Source organism: Cicer arietinum, chromosome 5 (assembly GCF_000331145.2).
Source record: "Cicer arietinum cultivar CDC Frontier isolate Library 1 chromosome 5, Cicar.CDCFrontier_v2.0, whole genome shotgun sequence".
Classification (NCBI taxonomy): Eukaryota; Viridiplantae; Streptophyta; class Magnoliopsida; order Fabales; family Fabaceae; genus Cicer; species Cicer arietinum.
In genome coordinates, this window is record NC_021164.2 from 52,815,812 (window position 1) to 52,836,122 (window position 20,311).

The 20,311-nt window shown below is 30.1% G+C and overlaps 2 protein-coding genes across 7 annotated transcripts in view; both read right to left on the reverse strand.

Moving 5' to 3' along the window:
• The window catches only part of LOC101492457 (uncharacterized), a 14,172-nt gene extending 2,229 nt beyond the window's left edge, over positions 1-11,943 (reverse strand). The window contains exons 1-5 of one of the 6 annotated variants that reach the window (XM_073369304.1): positions 11,436-11,572; positions 9,514-9,884; positions 8,763-9,233; positions 7,146-7,631; positions 1,116-1,400 (exon numbers count right to left, since the gene is read on the reverse strand). In XM_073369304.1, coding sequence (XP_073225405.1) covers positions 1,116-1,400; positions 7,146-7,631; positions 8,763-9,126 — 1,135 coding nt within the window. In that variant the 5' untranslated portion in view covers positions 9,127-9,233; positions 9,514-9,884; positions 11,436-11,572. Of the gene's footprint in view, positions 1-1,115; positions 1,401-7,145; positions 7,632-8,762; positions 9,234-9,513; positions 9,885-11,435 lie in introns of all 6 variants that reach the window. The other 5 variants (XM_073369305.1, XM_027336263.2, XM_073369302.1 and 2 more) reach the window with 5 other exon arrangements.
• A 5,072-nt stretch (positions 11,944-17,015) lies between these two features.
• Positions 17,016-19,717, reverse strand: LOC101504297 (desmethyl-deoxy-podophyllotoxin synthase-like). The gene is made up of 2 exons (XM_004506628.4): positions 18,688-19,717; positions 17,016-17,864 (listed from the first exon to the last, which is right to left on the reverse strand). The coding sequence occupies exons 1-2, from the start codon at positions 19,585-19,587 to the stop codon at positions 17,232-17,234; spliced, it is 1,533 nt and encodes a 510-aa protein (XP_004506685.1). The 5' UTR covers positions 19,588-19,717; the 3' UTR covers positions 17,016-17,231.
• Positions 19,718-20,311: the final 594 nt, after the last annotated feature.

Below are 20,311 nucleotides of genomic sequence, written 5' to 3' on the forward strand. Positions count from 1 at the left end.
CTTTCCAGAACCCTACATGAATTGAGTTGACGTACGCAAACTCAGTCTGCGTAGAACCTACATGAATTCAGATCACGTACGCAAACTGATCTCACATATGTAAACTCAATTTGCATACGTAAACTCAATATGTGTAGAACCTATGTGAACTGAGTTCACATACGTGAACTCAATTTGCATATGCAAACTCAATCTGCATAGAACCTACGTGAGTTGAGTTTACGTAAGTGTAATCAATTTGTGCACGTGAACTAAATTCACATAGGTTCTACACATAATGAGTTTGCGTACGTGAGCTCAGTTACCGTAGATTTCTGGGCAGCGTTAGCTTGAACTCAGTTCACGTAGGTTTCTGGATATGCAAAAAAAATACATGATTGAAGATGTTGAAGTTGTTAAAAAATGAGGAAGAAGGAGAAAGGAGTGTGAGAGGAAAGAATGAATATGAATGTGAGGTAGAAGATGAATATAGAGATAAGTTAAGATTAAAGATGAAGATAAAATGAGAGGTTAGAGTTAAAAATGTTATAAATAGACATAACAATTTAAGTATTTCGTTTTTACAAAAAAAATTGAGCGGTGAGGATAGCAATATTAAAACTTTTTTTGGTTACCACTAGTTTGAACTTTGAATTGATTAAAGAGTACGCCACTATAATTCAATTCAAACTAAACTTTATAATGTATACAGTTATACTTATCTTATATTACCATAATATACCATCACTCATTAATCCAAGCAATAAGCAATCTAATTCTCATTAAGGAAAGTCTTGGATTTATCTTTTACGAGTGGGAAAATTGAACACTTGCATAGCTTTGTCTCCACTTGACTTAACTTGAATAAATCAGAATCTAATATAACTTTTGCATACTAGCACATCTGAGCAAAAATGTTTCCCATTCAATAGAGCATTATTGATAATTTACAAAGAAGTTAACCTATCATGACAAAAACAACACAATTTTGTTTACCCTTTTCCTCTTTCCCCCTCACCTTCCTTCAAAACTTGCTTTCTCCTAAGTACCTAGCTGCCATATCTCTTTGTGGTCCATACAACAAAAAATTTACGTGTCAAGTATGTTTTCCTATCTAATATGTCCAATCTATTTACCTTGTTTCAACTTAGTTAAGAGTTCATTCCAAGATTGGCCAGCATTGGTTCTCATCTTCTTATTGCTTTTAAAGGATGTCAAAGGTGGAATGTCCATATCAAAATCGTCAGAAGAGGAACTGGAACTTGAAGAGGAACTATCACTATCTAAGCCATCCAAGATATTCATTTTTGTAACATATTCACGAGAACCAGCAAAATCTCTTTTGAGATTTCCAATGGGTTCAACCAGTTTTGTTGCAAGGTTTTTCTGAAATGTTGCTGATGAAATTTTCCACTCATTATCTGCAATAACACATGAATTAGTCTATTTTCTATTCAATGTTGCTTGTAAATTACACTCATCTTGACCACTCTCTTTTCAACGGTAAACAAAATGAACATATAAAATAGTAGATTTGCCAACAAAATTATTCAAGTGAAACTTGAGAAATTGGAAATGAAGAACAATACACTTCGTAATTCTCAAAGAACGTTGATAGGTTTCCAATGTTGTTGAAATATACAGAATTTTTCTAAGTAATTCAATATTCAGCTATGCTTTAAACAAATTTAGGAGTGTGTGGGATAGTAAACCCACCAACTTAGTATAGGAATGATAAAAACAATTGCGCCTACTTTCTTTTGTTTTATAGGGAGAGAAATGAAGGGAAAAAATAAATTGCCAGAACGAGTGATCAGCAGTTATCTTTTGGAACATGAAAATAAAGTTAACATGACTTAAAATGACAATGACTACCATATTGATACTAAGGGCATGTGTACTTTAGGAAAATATTTTCTATTTTCATTTTTTAAAATTTGTGTTAATTTTATTTGTTAACAAAGAAGATGTAAACTCATAAAGTGAACAATTGTCTTTAATTACAAAAACAGTGAAAATTACAAATAATTGTTTTCATTAGTTCTAGAAACGCATTATCTTGGCTAGCATTTCATCTTTTCTCAATCACAATGGTCCACATCATGAGTTTCACATCTTTGTTAGCAAGTAAAAATAACATAAGTTTTAGAAAATGAAAATAAAAAAAATGTTTTTGCAAAGTAAATGGGCTCTAAGGTTCCTAAATCTCATAGAATATGCACAAACATGACTACTAATCAATCTATATACCTCCCTTTCTTGAAACTCTCAATTTTTCGCCTCTGCCTTGCCGTCATAGCCGATTTTTAGAAAAATTGATATAAGGGTACAGGAGGGTTGGTTGAATGGGAGAGAGACTGATGAGAATAAGAAAAGGCAAAGCAGCAGTTTTTCTCTCGGCCAGTTTTATCATAGTCATTTTCCAATTCATTCAGATATATTTTCCATTCAATCATCATTCTCTAAGGAGCTAGGCTACATTTCATAGAATTGGTTATTTTCTTCTTTTACTCATACATATTTCAGATTGCAAGGAAGGGGAATCATCCTCTGGTTAGAGATAATTTCACTATAGCTTGTGTTCGTTCTTTCTTGAATTTTCTGGTTTCTATCAATAAGAAGATAATCTAAGATTATAAACTAATATCACAAGATAAGCTAATATAATATCAAGACATTCTATGATATTATCTAATATTCTAACAAAACTGAACAAGTATTGAATTTGGTGTTTGGGGAATATTGGGATGAATATCTATTGTTGGTAAATCTACCACTATGTAGGACAAACATATCTCTTATGCTAGCAAGACAAATGACAATTTATCACAGCCAGGAGAAAGGTTGTGAACAAACAAGTTCACTTCATGAGTTTCAACCACTATGTAGGACAAACACTCAAAGAGGAACAGGATAAAAGGGTATTTAGGAAACACAAGAGAATGTGGACTTGCATTATTCAATACAGAGGATGGCAAGCAGTTGATCAAATAACAGATAGTGAGAACAGCATCACCTCAAAATTTTAAAGGTGCATGAGCATTGATCAATAAGGTTTGCGTTGTTAAGTGTGTGTTTTTGGGGTACTCCAGAGTTCAAAAAAGGTATTGGTGTTTGTGGCCCATCTACACATTGTTTTTGTGTCTCTACAAATGTTACTTTCTTTGGGGATATGCCTTTCTTTGCAACTCTTCAACTACATTAGATTTTACTCCTAAGTGCTACCTATTCCTCTATTTGAAACATATATCCCTACTCACATACCTCCAGAGTCACTAAGTTGTACTAAGTTTTGTTGTTTTGGTATTACTTATGAGTGTCGACGTGTTGAAGTTTCAGAGATTGCTTCTACTGATTTTGGTGATTTAATTGAAGATTCTTGTGATTTAGGTTATGTTCCGATCCTTTCTCCCATTGTAGTCCTACTTGATCCTTCTATTGTTTTATTTATTATTCTTATACCAAGTTGATCCCTTTATGTTATTCAATTGGGAATATGATTAGTTACTAATATAAGAGACACAGATGAAAATGAGCATAATTCACAAATAAAATTCTATAGAAAAGAGACTATTTCATGTGTTTTTACAAATATTGAACACCAAAGTTCATCAAGAACAGTCTAAAAAATTGCGAAGTTTTTCTAGACTACTCCTAAAGAAATTTGGGATTCAATATCTGCAATAACACGTGAAATAATCTCTTTTCAAGACAATGATACCAGTGAATAATGTTGTTTTTCTTCCCTGTCTCCTATATCAATTTTCATATATTTTAATTATTTCTAGATAACTTGGTTATTTCTAATATTGTAGTATCTAAGATTACCTCTTATGATTAGTTTTCAGATAACCGGGTAAATTTATTTTCTAATTTCTCTAATTATTTAAGATTAGGAGTCTTATATCCCTATAAATAGGAGACCATGTTTAATCTTTCATATCAATATATAGGTATCATCAATATTATTAAAAAAAATATTATTTCACTCATCAATATTAAAAACTCATAACTTTAATAAAGTATTTAGAGCTGGTTTGATCTTCCATGACACGACTCGTTCACATGGCAGTTGCTAAAAGAGTCCTAAGATACTTGAAGGGTACCTTGAGCCACTACAAGATAAAAGATTTTTTGCAACAACAAAAAGTATTTTGCCCAGCAAAAAAACATGTTGCATGTCGTTGGAATAAGTGCTATACAAAAAGTTTTGCAAAGATATTCCATGTTGCTATCATAGCTAATGTTTTTACAATTACAATTGTTATTACCTTAATTGACATGTCACAATGCCTAAAGTTGTTACAATAGAGTTTTTTATGTTAACAACTAAAGTCGTTGTAATAAATTATTTTTTTCAACGACTATACCTTTTATACCTCAACAATAAATGTAGTTGACATAAAACACATTTCCTAACAATTTATGTCATTTAATAACAATTTAATTTCTTAACTGTGGTTGTCTCTTTTCATGCGACCTTTCCGGCAATCAACCCTATTATGATGATTGCCTTCTCTAAACAGATCCGTCATAAAATCTCACTGGTTGCAATACGGACCTCAAGAGTAAGAAGATGGTCCATATTTTGATAAATTAAGAAAAACTTTATTTATTTTAATTTGGTTTGTAATAATTATTTATTTTAATTTGAAATTGTAATAGTTTTAATATAAATGTAGTTGATGTCATATGTAAGTGAAAATACTTTGTTTCCTTACATTTACTTTATTTTAGAAAAAATATGATGTAAGCTCAATATGAGCTTAGAGAATGGTCTTGTGACCCATTTTGGTTAAGAGATAGTCTTACTATAAATATGCATTTGTAACTACATTTCAGATAAGTTTGAAATGACTTGAATTTCTCTCATGAGAATGGTGATTGAGATGAGTCTCCTCTTTGAGTTATTGAATTAAAACTTGCTTGAATCTTATCAATGACTTTCTTACCATTGTGGCGATTCCACATTGACTTATCAATAGTCATTGATTGTGGCGCTTTCTCCATCTTTTCCATCTAACTCATATTTGTTTATTTCTTTTCCCTTTTATTTTACCACTTTGTTTCAAAAAATCACTTGGTAGATCATTCATCTCTTGTGGAGTCAACCCAAATCCACATCATAGACGCTACCCATCCTTTGGTAGTTCTAACCTAATCACTTCTGCAAGTCATCCTTTGGTAGTTTTGTTGTTAAGAACTCATCTTTTGCTCTAGTCACCTCTTAACTCGGCAAGTTTTCTGGTTTTGCTTTTGCGTTGAGGTTAGCTTTTCGCTGGGAGTTCTTTTTTCACAAATGGATCATATCAATGATTTTTATTCCCACCTATAGTCATTTTAGTGGTGACACTTTTTCCACATATTTAATATATTAGTGGTGACTTTTTTATCATGTTGATGGTCGTTTTGATGGTGACTTAAGTTGCTAATGGCTAACACCACCCCAACCTTCTTACAAGATACATTGGCCCATCTTTGTCGTAGATGCATTGGTGTGGCCTCGTCATCTTGTCGATGGTCCCATAAACAATTTAGCTTCAAGATTAAATGTTGGGACTTCAATATTATTGATTTGAGGCTCCTAAATGTAGTTTTGAGAAGGACAAAATTGGACGTTTGATTGCATGGCATGAAATTTCTCCCACAATGATGATCGCTCACGCTACTCTATCTTTATAGTAGGGGTGTACAAGATCTAGTTTCTCCCGCGAACCCAACATGACTCATAAGCAACGGATTAACGGATTGGGTCTGATCCAGTCCAAAAAAAAAGACAAAACAAGGTAAAAAAAAGGATTGGGTTCGGGTTACCTTCCTGGTTACCTGTCCCGTCCCAAAATACATTAAGTACAAGGAATTATATTTATTTATTATTTTACTTTATTATTGATTCCACTTCACTAACTTAGGGTTTAAAAAAAAAGAAATTCTTCCCTGTAACCTTTCTCCTCTGCTACGACTACGTATTCACTTTTCTACTCTTGATTAAAGAGTAAGATTATTAGGTGGTGAAAGATCTATTGGTCGAGTAAGCTATAGGTTACTTGTTTTGGTTAAATGGTTTGTATTTTGTATGACAATGTTATAAATTACTACTTTTGAATAAATTGACAAGTGGTAATCGTAAGTAACTTGCTATGAGTTATTTCAATTTTTTTTTTCTAAAAAAAAGGTTCAAGAATTACTAGTTGGCGACTTGTCTTAAGACAAACCCAATCTCGTTTTATTTTGTCCTGTCTTTATTGAACCTGCAACTAATCGGGTTAAAGGACGGATTAAAGCCTAAAAATTAGTTCAATCAAACATTGGGACCGGGTAAAAGACACACCAAACCTGACCTAACATGTCTTTAGTACACCTCTACTTTATAGAAACTCTCTTTGGTAAATGTTTGGTCTTCTATATCAAGTTTGTATCCCATTATTATCATTATTATTCCAAAAAAAAAAAAACTTTATTTCTCTTGTCCTTTTATATAAAACCCATAAATTCAACAATCATTTTCATTTTTAATAACATTGGCCCGAATGTCGTTTTGGTTTGGTTTCAAGTTGTGGCATCTTCCTTTAGTGCTTCACCAATTGTCAACAATAACCTAGTATCATTTCAGTTTTGTTTACTTGCCATTCATGCGAATCAACAGTGATTTCTTCGATTGTTGTTCTTGGGAACGAATCTTATTGACAAATTGTTCTTGTGATCATTGGTTTATCCAAGATATCTTTTTGGATCTGATGACATTAGGCATTATATTTTTCTATAAATGGTATATTTACAACAAGCTTAAAGTTAATAAGCTTTAGCTTGAAGGGGTTAAGAATATAAAAAAATCAAAACCTTACAATATTGCACTGAAGTATTGTAGTTCATCTCATAAGATTAATTTCTGATTTCCCTATTTATTTAGTTATTTATAATGATTTATTTTCTGATTTCCCTATTTATTTAGGACTAAGAGTCTTGTATCTCTACAAATAGGGGTAGTGTTTTTTAGTCTTTGGTATAAAGTCATTATCCATAATACTACACCATTATCATATTCAAAATCTTTATTAATATTTCTTTTTCCTTCCTTGATCTCAAAGCCATAACTTCAAACAGTTTTTTCAAGTAACATTCAAGAATGCATATAGTTAGCAAACAAGCAGTTAGAATCTCCATACCTGAAGCCCCTAGACCATCTTTCTTGCTTGGTTCACCAGCCAACCTTTTCTTTTCGGCAAAAACATTGACTCTTTCACCTTCGAGTTCAGCAACAACATGCGCCTCCCCATTGCCAACCCCACTACTCTTCAACCCATCAAGCTTGCATCTTTCATGCCCCAATTCCGCTTTCACAACCTTACCATCATCTAAACCAAATCCATTACCATTCTCCCCAACCTTCACCAACTCTTCACCGCACCGTTCTCCCTCGACCATCTTCACATCAACCTCAAAATTGAGTCTTCCCCAGCTCTTAAATTCATTCTTCTCTTGCATTAACCTAATTTCCCTCATTTTCTCTTCAATCGCTGCCTTCAGCATTGCTTGCCTGACCACCAGGGTCTCTTCTTCACAATCTAAATCATTACCTGGCCTTATTTCAATGTGTTTAGCCAGCCTAGTTCCATGGTTTTTCTGGACTGCTCCTAATGCACTTCGTCCTGCTAGCATCAAAGAGATATATTTTAGTAGATTAGCCAACAAAATACTTCAAGAAGAAGCTTAGGAAATGAAGGGCATTAGAGTCTGTAATCCTCATATAACATTGCTAATTCTCATGCATTATTAATGAAATATCCAGTCTATCTTCAAGAAACTGAAGATCTATGTATGCTTTCATCAAATTTAGATATACATATCGTAGTGCACCAAACCAACCAACCTAGAGTTTATAGGGAAAAAAAAAAATCACACCTACTTCCTTTTGCTTTTTATGTGGAAAAATTAGGGGGAAACAAAAAAATTTGGCAAAAACAAGGATTATCAGCTGTCTAATGGACAAGATTATAGACCTAAAAATAAGATGACTTAAAATGACAACGTAACAGATTCTGGTCCTGGGTCCCCAAATATCACAGAATATGCATAACCATGACTGCTAAATCAATCTATGAGCTGAACCTCACAAGGAGAAACTATGTGAAATCCTGTTTGACATAAAAATAATTTGTTTCATTTGAACATAACTAATAAATTGATACTGAAACTTAAGTGACCATAGCCAAGAACTCGGTATTCTACTAAATTTATCAAATAAAAGCGCCGAATGTTGAAGCTTATATTTACTTATCACGTCAAATGAATTAAAAGAAAACATATGAATTGAAGACAACATGTCAATAACTATAGAGCACTCTGTAACCTAACTGAAAAGGCACAGGTGGAACAATGTAGAAGATGATGTGCCAAACAAAGTCATTTATTTATAGACACGGCTCTTTAACATTGAAGCAAATGTAATCACATTCTTGAGTTTTGCGCAACACAATTTTATGTCAAGAAAATCACCTATATTTTTTCCACCAATTCTTCAACCTACATGGAATTCACTGCACCATATTGACACAATTAATCTCCATCCATTCCATAATTTTTCTTGACTGGGCTAATCATAATTAAGACATATACACTGCCTTACTGCCATAACAAAGCAAATGATGTATTATCCTAGATAGCCTAAACAAATTATATTCATCCCATTACATAATAAAATGCATTGCAGTTTTACTTTATATTTCTTCAAGTAACATTAAAGAATGCATAAATAGTTAGCAAAGCAGTTTGAATCTCCATACCAAAACCACCTAGACCATCTTCCTTGTTTGGTTCACCAACTAATCTTTTTTTTTCGGCCAAAACCTCCACCTTTTCACCTTCCAGTTCAGCAACAACACAATCCTCCACATCACCAACCCCTCTATTCTTCAATATCTCAAATTTGCACTTTTCATGTCCCACTCCAGCTTTCACAATCTTACCATCATCTAAACCAAACCTATTACCATTTCCCACAACCTTCACAAACTCATTTCCCTGCCTTTCTCCCCTAACCATCTTCACCTCAATCTCAAAATTGAGTCTTCCCCAGTTCTTGAATTGACTCTTCTCTTGTGGTAACCCAATTTCCCTCACCTTCTCTTCAATTACTGCCTTCAGCATCGCTTCCCTGACCACCAAGGCCTCTTCTTCTACTCGGTCAATGGGTTTAGTTGGTCTAGCTGCATGGTTTTTCTTGACGACTACTGATGAACTTTGGTGTTCAATATCTACAATAACACACGAAGTAATTAATACTTGATTGTTTTCAACGTACCGACTCCATCTGCAACGTTTTCTATTTGTGGTTCATAAACTGTAAAATTTTCCATGTTTCTTATTAAATGAACTTGATATACCACAAGTTGTACACTTTAAAATGGTTGATGATTCCATTAATAGCTTGAATTATCTGTAGTATCATTAACACAACACTATATTTAACTTTTTATTCATTAACAATCCAATTACACTAATTGAATCAATTGAACCATGACTCAGAGGTCTCACCGGTTCGTTCCCCTGTCCAATTTTTAAAACATTGTTTTGGTTGTTATGAGCACTACTGTCAGTGGCAGAGAGGCCAAAATCCACTACTTTGGGCAGTCATGGCCACCATATAAACCGCCATAGCTGCCATCACATGTAAAATGGCCATGGTGGATTGTTGAAATACCGCCACCGCTTGGCTTGAATGAAGAAGGTGACCAAGATGTTTGTTTACACTCGTGAACACTACCCCCTCTTAATTTTAGGCAGGAACTCGATCAACCTGTTTTACATAAATATTATTTGTTCCCCCACTTCATTTGAATGTAGCTATAGAAGGATGAACTACTAACAAACTTGTACTGAAACTTAAGTGACCATCAACAAGAGATCTGCATTACATGAAAATTCTCAAAATAAAGTGCCTCAACAGAATTTCGAAGCTTATAATTTACTAATCACATCAGATGAAATTCAAAAGACTTGAATAGAACATAACCTATCAATAACAGAAATGGCGCAGGTTTAGCAATGTAGCGAAGTCAATGAAAAAATATCATTTTGTAAAAAACACAAGGCTCTTTCATATATTTGAGTATGTACCAACCACAGTTTTATACCAAAATTTCACCAAACTTTTTCAATCATCTTTTCAACGTACAGGGAGTTAATTTCACCAATACCGACAAGTTAACCACCATTCATGTCATAATTTCTCTAAACTCCACATATCATAATTATGATATAGACACTGTCTTAATGCCATAATAAAGCCCAAAATGTATTGTCCTAAATAGGTTAAACAAATCATATTCACAATTATCATTACCTACCTTTGTCCTTATATGTAAGACTCTCTTGACCAATACACAAGAATTAAGTAAAGTAGCACTACTTTAAGACTCTAAAATAAGCAAAAGTTGTCATATTTGGTGAACTAAAATAGAAGCAAAATACCCTTCAATGAGACAAACTCTCATACAAAATTAAATGAAAAATGATAGTTTTAGGAAATGCAATTATTTTTTTATTACATCAAGAAAATTAAATGAAGTTAACCAGTTTTTTTAATGCGTAGTTAGTTAGTTTTGCTTAGAATTGAGTTTGGAGGGAATATTTACATTAAACCTGTCAACAATTTACATTCTCTTCCCAAAGATCAAATTATCTTTCAATTATTAAGAGGGAGCATGGTTGATCTTTCAATTCTCTCTATTTAATTTGGGGTATTTTTGTGGAAAAACAATTAATGCATCATGTAATTTGGAAAGGGTCTTATAAAGAAGGACGAGAAAATTTTACAAAAGAGCCTTACATATAGGGACAACGGTAGTCGTATCTTTGGATTATTTGAGCTTATCTATTGGCTTAAGCACTTGTAAAATGGTTTAGGAGAGCTTATGGTGACATGTCCATAAGCTGTTTTCAACCTATTATAAAGAGCTCTCCAGGATATCTTATAAAAAACCATTTATACCTTATATAAACGGCTTATAACTTATATGATAACAGTTTAACATAGAAATAGTTTATACATAAACATTTGATTCCACGTTTGGAGCCACCATAATTGATTCTAGAGGAGTAAAATTTGATTTTGACATGATAGGTTGCTCCCAAGTAGAATTGGTTTTGCCTCCAGAATTGATTCTAAATTGAAGTTATGATTTATAGTTTTTGAGTCTAAACATGAGTTTTACACTGAAATTTAATGTTCAACTCATGTATTCAAACTTAAAACATTCAAATCACGTGATTTAAGTAAAATCAATTTTATTTTTGCAATTCATTCAAAATCAATTTTTGTCACAAGATAACATGCGCTTAATAAATTGTTTATCCAAACATTGCCTATAACGTAATCCAAATTTTCTTTTAGTTTCTTCAAATAACATTCAAGAAAGCATCCATAATTATCAAAAAAGCATTTAGAATCTCCATACCTGAAACCTCTAGACCATCTTTCTTGCATGGTTCATCAACCACCAAAACCCCAACATTTCCACCTTCCTTGAACCTCTTCAACTCTAACTCAACGCTAATCTTTTCCAACCTCTCTAACTGAACCTTCTCTGTCAACAACCTAATTTCACTTTTCTTCTCTTCAATCTCTGCTTTCAACATTGTTTCTCTAGCAACAAGGGTTTCTTCGACTCGGTCGAAATCGCTCCTTAGGAACGTATCTCTCAACTCGGAAATAAGTTCGGAGATGCTCGTGTTGAGCAACTCGCTCCGATGTCTCCATTCACCCGACCCGATTCGATGTTCGGGTCGCGGTTCCATAACGGTTGCAGAAAGTGGCAGTGGTAGTTCGAAAATGAGAAGGAATGTGATTTGTGCGATGGAAAGAGAGAAATGAAATGAGAAAAGTGTGTAGTTCTAAACGACTAGGGAAGAATGATGGCATGCAGCAGAAGAAATGAATGAATAAGGAAAGGAAAGGGTGCGGCTGTTATTTATTTTTTCACTAAAAACAACACTGGTATTTTTATTAACCAATGCGTAATCAATCCCACGAAACAACGTACGATTTTTATAAATAAATTATTGACTAAGTCTTTTAATTTAATTTTAGTCTTTTATTTTTTTTTTTTTTTGATTTAATCATTTATTCCTAACAATATCAAATAAAATATGAAAATATGAGTTTATTTGAAGATTTGCATTACGAATTTGATGAAATTGGTATTATATTGAAGAATATAATTAATTTTATGAGTTTTGATTGAATTTTTTTTTGAATTTTTGTATAAAAAAGGATAACATTGTTGAAATTTTAAAACATAAAATATCAAATTGTCACTTAAAATTAAAATAAAGGACCAACTCGGAAGAAAAAAAAAAAAAGATAAAGGACTAAAACGTTACCTGAAAATAAGTTAAAGGACCACGGATGTAATTTAGCCTAAATTATTATATTAATTTATATATATATATATATTAATTCTCATGAATTTTATTGACATTAAATACATAGACTTAAGAAAACGATTTACAATAAAAAATAAAAAAAAATAAAAACTAATCCTAATATATCTTAAAAATGATGTTTTATTTTTGAATTCTCCAAATAATACTTTTTCTTTCTAAAAAAACTTAAAATATGACATTGAAGATTTCATATAAATTTTGTTGTATCAAGTAGCAAAATATCTTTCATTCTAGTATTACTCACAAAATACTACAGACAAATAATATTCCCATCACAAAAAAAAAATTACAATACACATAAAAACTATAATTATCTTTTATCTTTGAATTTGCATGTTAGTCGTCATTAATCTTTCGTGAATTCTTTTGAATTTGAATGATATTTAATAATAAATTTTGAATGTAAAATATATAATATATTAGTAAAATTAAAATGTAACCATTTAAAATAGTAGTTTTTTAAAAATTATTATACAGTTTCACATAACTATCAACTCGTCAAATGACGATGTAATGAATAGATTCGTTAGAGTAGTGTTTGATGTTTAAAAAACCATTACTTCCAATAAAGACTATGGAATGATGTAATGAATTGTATTTTTTTTTAATTTCTAAATAAATTTTATATTTATTTAAATAAATTATTATTTTTCTCTTTAATATTTTGGAAATCAAGTTGAATTCATTAAGAAGCCTCAATAAATTTTATATTTACTTAAATGAATTATTATTTTTCTCCTTCAAATATAACCATTCGTCAACACTGTCCAAGACAAATCTTACATAGATGTACAATTTTTTGAGACAAAATTTAGAAACAATAAAAAATATATATAACAAAATAGTAATATTTTTATAAATAAAATAAAATAACAATGACATATTGAAACAAATTTAATTCATGTGAATATATTTACCAAATTATGTCAACAATTGATGTCTATGTACCATTTTACTGAATCAATATAAAGTGGTATACCATTCCATATACCCCGTAATTATTAGAGACAACGTCAACTTATACAGCTCATTCGAGAATATTAATATCAAATCGATAAACAAAAGCTCACGGTTGCTTCAATTTTATTCCTACAAATATAAAACACAGTTTTGTTAATAAAAAGATAATATAATTTAAATTTTAAATTTATAAAAGAAAGAATTAAAACTTGTCATTTCTTGACTCATAAAATTTATGTTTAAACCACATTCGAATAACTTTAACAATCAAATTCCATGACTCATTTCTTGAAGAAATTGAAGCAACAAAATCTGATTTTTTTTCCAAACATCGAAGATAAACACAAAGATGAATAAGGAATATTTGGTAAAGAAAAGTAAAAAAAGAATTGTGTATACAGTAGATAATATGAATGACACACAAAATGAGAGATTATCGAAGAAAGACAGTTAACGGAGGACGACGAATTAAAAAGGAAAGTTTGAAGACACTAAACGAATTTGTAAAAATAAAATAAATTTTTTAATTAAATTAATTTAAAGTTGTTACTAAAATAGTGTTTAAAAAACAATTATCTTAAATAAACGGTAACATTTCGAATTTCTAGGAATGAAATCGTATGGAGAGGCTGTGACCAATCTGATTTCTAATTCTCGGGCCATTGTACTATTTAGACGCAACACCAGGAGAACAATTGCACAACTCTAACAATCAAATTTCATGACTCATTTTTTGGAGAAATTGAAAACAAAATCTGATATTTTTCCAGACATCGGAGAACGATAAACACAAAATTAAATAACAAATCTTTGGAATAGAAAAAATTAAAACGGAATTGTGTATAGATGAGATAATATGAATGACATCTATCATGGAGGCACAAAAAATGAGAGATTATTGAGGAAAAAAATGAGAGAATACTGAAAAAGACAATTAACTGAGTTTTTGAGTGATAAAGTAGTGTTTAAAAAACAATTACCTTAAAAAAAAACTGTCAAGTGGTGGTGTATTGTATTTTATTTTTATTTTTTAATAGGCCACTAAATTCTGAAATGTCGTCGTGGTGTATTTTATTTTATTTTTAATTCATTATTCTTATTTTTTAATTGGCCATTAACTTTTCAACGGACGCATCATCATCACTTATTGTAATGGAACTTTAATTTTATTGTAAAAAAAAAAAATTAAATCTGTAAATATTATTTCTATTAATAGAAACTTATATTTTCTTAACACTTTATTTAACTGCCACCTGTCAAACTTGCCAAATGATATTATAATGTATAGATTTTCATTTATTTTATTTATTTGAATAGAGAACACCATTTGATAAAAAAAAAAAATATCACAGGGTTTGATATGGATGATAAATTTTAAAATTTTTGATCCATTTAACTGCATATTAATTAATTTAAATTAAATTTTGGATATTCAAATGTAAATTGTAAAAGAATATATTAATAATATTATAAAAATAAACTAAAAGTAGTTTTGTTATATTACATATCAAAATTTAACCTTACAAGATCAATTATATTTGAAATATAAGAAATAATTAATAAATAAATAAAAAACAACAACAACAACTACATGAAAACAACACACTTTTCGTGATATTCTTGTAATTAGTAAAACAGAAATATTAATTGATGTGCGAATGAAGTCAAAATAAATAACATATTTACGTAACAAAAAATACATGGTGGATGTTCAAAAGAAAATTAGTAGTACAAAAATACCCGAACCTCAGCAACTGAATTGTGTAGCTTAAAAATATCATGAGTGATTTATATATTTTAATAGGCTTATTAGAAGAATGATACACCTTAAAGAGATAAGGTTTATCCCATCAATTGAATTGTGTAGCTTGAAAATATCATTAGTGATTTTATATATTTTAATAGGCTTATTAGAAGAATGATACACCTTAATTAAAGAGATAAGGTTTATCCATCATCCATCATCTTAGTCAATTCTTTTGAAGACTATTGGCAATAGATCTCAACTATAGAGATAAAGTTACAATTATGAATCAATTAATAAAATTAAGTTTATGAATTAGTTATATATTTTCACCAAAAAATTAGATTAATTATTATATTTATTAAATTTCAAAAAAATCATGTCAATATAAATAAAAAGTTAAAAAATTGTGTCACATGGTAAAATTATTATGATTTTTCGACATATTGCCAATTAAAATTAGTTCAAAACAAACAAATCAGAACTAGTAGTAACTTTATGGCCCGATTGATAATATAAATGAGTAGAATACGCCATAAACATATATATATTGCTGAAAACGTGTTTCATTTAAATAAATTTGTTGTTTATGACAATTAAATTATTCAATAAGTAGCTTATATGATTCAACTAACCAATAGATAACTAAATAAACAGGCTTACAAAATTTGTTGTTTAGAATTTGCTGAGAGTAAAATATGATTTGTTGTTTATGATAATTAAATGAATTAAATAACAAATTCATTATTTAAATAATAAGTCCTAATCAACAAATTTTTTAATAAATATTCTAATACATATTTAAATTGTATATACATATTTATTATTAAAAAAATTAGGTAGTCAACTCAAGATAACCTCGTGAATCTAATTACGACTTCACATAAAGTCGTTTTACAATGGCACAAATAATATTTTATTACTTTTTCATGTTATATCTTAAAATGACAATTTTAAAAACAATTATATTTTCATATCATCGTTAAGTTGTTTTTTTTCTTTTATAACAAGTGTTTTTAGGGCTTTTGTTAAAAAATAAATTAAAAAATCAAAAATAAATTTTGATTTGAAAGTTTGATTTTTTATTTTTTACAATTTCAACTATAAAATACACAAATTCTAAGATTTTATTGCTATATATTTAAGGTTTAAACATTGCCTCAAAATAGTACTTGTTAGCAGTTTTCTTTCAATTTGCAATCGCAATGAATTTCTTTTGCCTCCTTCGATTCTTTTGTGTCGCAAACATGTAGTCCATATTTTTATTCTATTGTGGAAATCGGGGATGAAACTTAATAGAAACCACACACCCACGTAAGTAGAACACCATCTAAGATTATTTAAATTAGAATATTTTAGTTTATAATATTTTCTAATTCAGATTTAAAGAGATTTGAATGAATTTGTAATTCACTTGCCATCATAACAATAATATTTTGTTATTATGCAATTTATTTTAGTTAAATTATGAATAATGAGTACAAGTATTTAGTTACCGAACAAATATAAGTATAACTATATGGAGACAACTATTATAATTCCTTAGACAAATATTATTCTTTTGTCAATTGTAACTATTATAATACCAACGAATATGAGTATAAGTGTATGTAATCCATATTTCAATTGAAACATTTAATTATTACTACTTGAATTACTTTTAATGCGATATTTTATGCTATACATTTATGATATTGATAATACATCAATACTAATAAGAATAATTTAATAAAAATAGTATTTTATCTCTTTTATTTACACTTTTTTTTAATATATATGAAATGATTACGATTATTGTACATGAAACATTCAGAGTAATAGATTTGTGTGTAGTTTGCAAATATACAAACATTACTCTATGCAAATTTAAATCAAGGGAATGAGAATGTCAGGCAAATAAATTGTTCTCTCTTAATCTAGCTATGTCCAATAGACTATAATCATGACATATTTTAAAAGGTAGAATTACAAATTATTACATTAATTATGTATCTACATTTTAATAGCATTACTAAGTATATAGTGAACTAATAACATCTAATAGTTTCTTCCATCAAAGTACACATAACAAAGAACATAACACTATAATTAATTTTCACTGACATTAATCCAGTGTCTTATAACCTGAGCCATGATAAATAGTTGGAACCAACCACAAATCATTTTTTCTTCTAACAGCCAAACCAAATGATTCATCCATGTCAAGTTCATCAGCCTTATATCCATTAGGCATATTCCAATCAAAATGAAAAAGCAAATTTGCAAGTGAGATTTCCAAGTTAGCTATACCAAATACTATTCCAGGACACATTCTTCTTCCAGCACCAAATGGTGTAAACTGAAAATCAACACCTTTGTAATCAATTGAGCTATTAACAAACCTTTCTGGACAAAATTTCTGAGGTTCAATCCAATATTTTGGATCTCTGCATATTGTCCATGCATTAATAATGACTTTGCTTTTGGCTGGTATTTCATATCCATTAATTTCACATTTGTCACTGCATTGTCTTGGAAGTAACAATGGAACTGGTGCATGTAGACGCATTGTTTCTTTGATAACTGATTTTAAGTATTTGAGGTTGTGAAGATTTTGTTCATCTACATACCCTTTTTCATTGTAGACACTCCTCACTTCAGCTTGTGCTTTCTTCATTACATTTGGATTTTTAATCAGTTCTGACATTGTCCACTCTAGAATTGTAAATGTTGTGTCACTTCCGGCACTGAAGATATCCTGAAATAGATCATGAAAATGTATTTATTTTGTATTAGTTAAGCTTATATGTACAAGACTAATATGTTAATATGTTGAATCAAGTCCAATTATATACAGAGCAAAATTCTTAAGAGTTTTACTGTTGCCGTATTTTTCAAAAGCATGCATATGTTTAATCAAACACTTTGTAATTTATTGATTAGTAAATTTATATTAGAATAATTCATATTTACAAATTCGATTTATAATCAGTTTATAAGAGTGTGATGTTTCACTCTTTATAACGACGTTTAAGATGTATATCTTTCTTTTAAGAAATTTGAATTTTTCTCAATATACTTTCTCAAATCCATTACTATTAAATTTGATGCATTAATATAAAAAGTAGATGCTCTATCAATAAACTCTTAATATATGCATATTAAATTTGTATGTCAACTAACTTGCTTTTACAAAATTCGCTTGCAAGAGTTATCATTAAAACAAAAGGATTCTTGAACTAGTCCTTCAAAGATTGAGACAAAAGGATCCTTGAATTGGTCCTTCAAAGATTGAGATGACATCATATTACTATTTCATAGATTTTTGTCAACAATTAATATTTCAAAGATATAAAATAGTTATCTACTTTGTCCTTTTTTTGTTACCATTTTTGTCCTTTATATTAACATGCTATCCAGAGGTATTCAAAAATCTAGTTCAATACCAGTACTTTGAATCCTGTTTTTCTGTTCCAATTTAATGTGATGTGATATAGAAAACACAATAAAAAAATCTCATTTGGAACATATTTTATCTTACTGTAAAGTGAAATCTTTTATGAATAATTAAACATACTAACCAAAATTGTTGCTTTGACAATGATATCAGATAAGGGATGTTCAAGATCACTATCCTTTTGCATCTTCAATAGAACATCAACAAGATCCTCCCCTGTTTCTTCCTTATCCCTCTTTTTCAAATCCTTTTCTCTATGAATCCTCACAACATTCTCAAGTATCTCATCCATTTCATTATGAAGCCTCTCAATCCCTTGCCTTAATCCAGTAAGAACTTGAAGAATTCCAATTGAAGGATACAAGTCAGCAACAGAAAACCCTCCAGCCATCTTTGAAACTTCCTTCATAAGTTTCCTATACTTTTCTTTACCTTCAATTTCTTCACCAAAAGCTGTTCTTGAAGTTAATCCATAAGCCAATGAATCAACCTTCTCACTAAGATTTATGCTTGACCCTTCACTCAAAATCAAATCTTTCACAAGATTTTTCAACTCTTCTTCCCTTTGGAATCGAAAAGAGTCGACGCGCTTTTGTGATAGAAGCTCCATATTGCAAATCTTCCTCATCTGTCTCCAATAAGAACCATGTGGTGAAAAAGTCATTCCTTTGTATCCATAAGTGATTATTTCTGCTGCAAGAAGTGGAGGCCTATTTGCAAAGTTGAGATCATGTGTTTTCATCACTTCTTTAGCCATTTCTTGAGATGAAACAACTATGCATGAAAGTTCACCAAGTTGCATGTGCATGAGAGGTCCATATTGTTGTGCTAATTTTGCTAGGGAATGATGAGGTAAGGTTCCAAGCTGGTGGATGTTTCCTAAGAGTGGAAGTTTTCTTGGTCCTGGTAGTAATTTGGAGTTTGTAATTTTCTTAGTTTTTGATCTCCAAATGATTTTGATTACTACCATGAAGAAGAGGAAACCAAGGATTATTGATGTGAGAACATGAAGCTCCATGCCCATGCTTATTGTGGAAATGAACTAAACTTAAGTTAGGTTAAGTCTTTTATGACCACTTAAATAGATAAATTTGTTTGGGTGCTCCTAGCATATTCGCGAGCAAAAGTAAGACACTAATCATTTGAGGTACGAAAATCGATTTATGAGATTGGCTACTTGCAAAATAAAATTTTTTCTATACACTCACACAAGACTGAATCTCTAATCACGTGTTTAAGAGATTCTTCGATATACAAATATTCACTTATAAGACTCTGTTAGATTTGATATAAACTATATATATGTTGAAATAGTCTTACCTTGTTTGGTTTTGTAAAGGAATAGAAAGACCTAGACAATATATATATATATATATATATATATATAGTTTTATATTACAAGATACACCGGTCATAAAATAATTTAAATTTGTATATAATTATTTTCTTTTCTCTTATACTCTTTATTAGAGTGTTGTGACATATAATTTAAATATTTTCTTTGAAGGGTGTGGATATATCGAGGCCAAGGGTGTTTGAGAAAAGTTTATGTGATGTAAAAAATTTCACATAATATTATTTTTTGGTTGTCATTAGATAACAATCGTAGTTTTTTCCTCCGATTTTAGAATTTTCATATTATATTCTTGTACTTTTAATGTGTTCAAGAATTAAATTTCTCTATGCCTTTTTTATTTATTTCCAAACATCTAATCATTAAAGGTACACAAATATTTTAATGAGATTGA

Coding starts and splice junctions, on each gene's coding strand:
- LOC101504297 (XM_004506628.4), bottom strand. CDS start 19,587: ATGGGCATGGAGCTTCATGTTCTCACATCAATAATCCTTGGTTTCCTC. Junction 17,865..18,687: donor TTGTCAAAGCAACAATTTTG/GTTAGTATGTTT, acceptor GATCTATTTCAG/GATATCTTCAGTGCCGGAAG.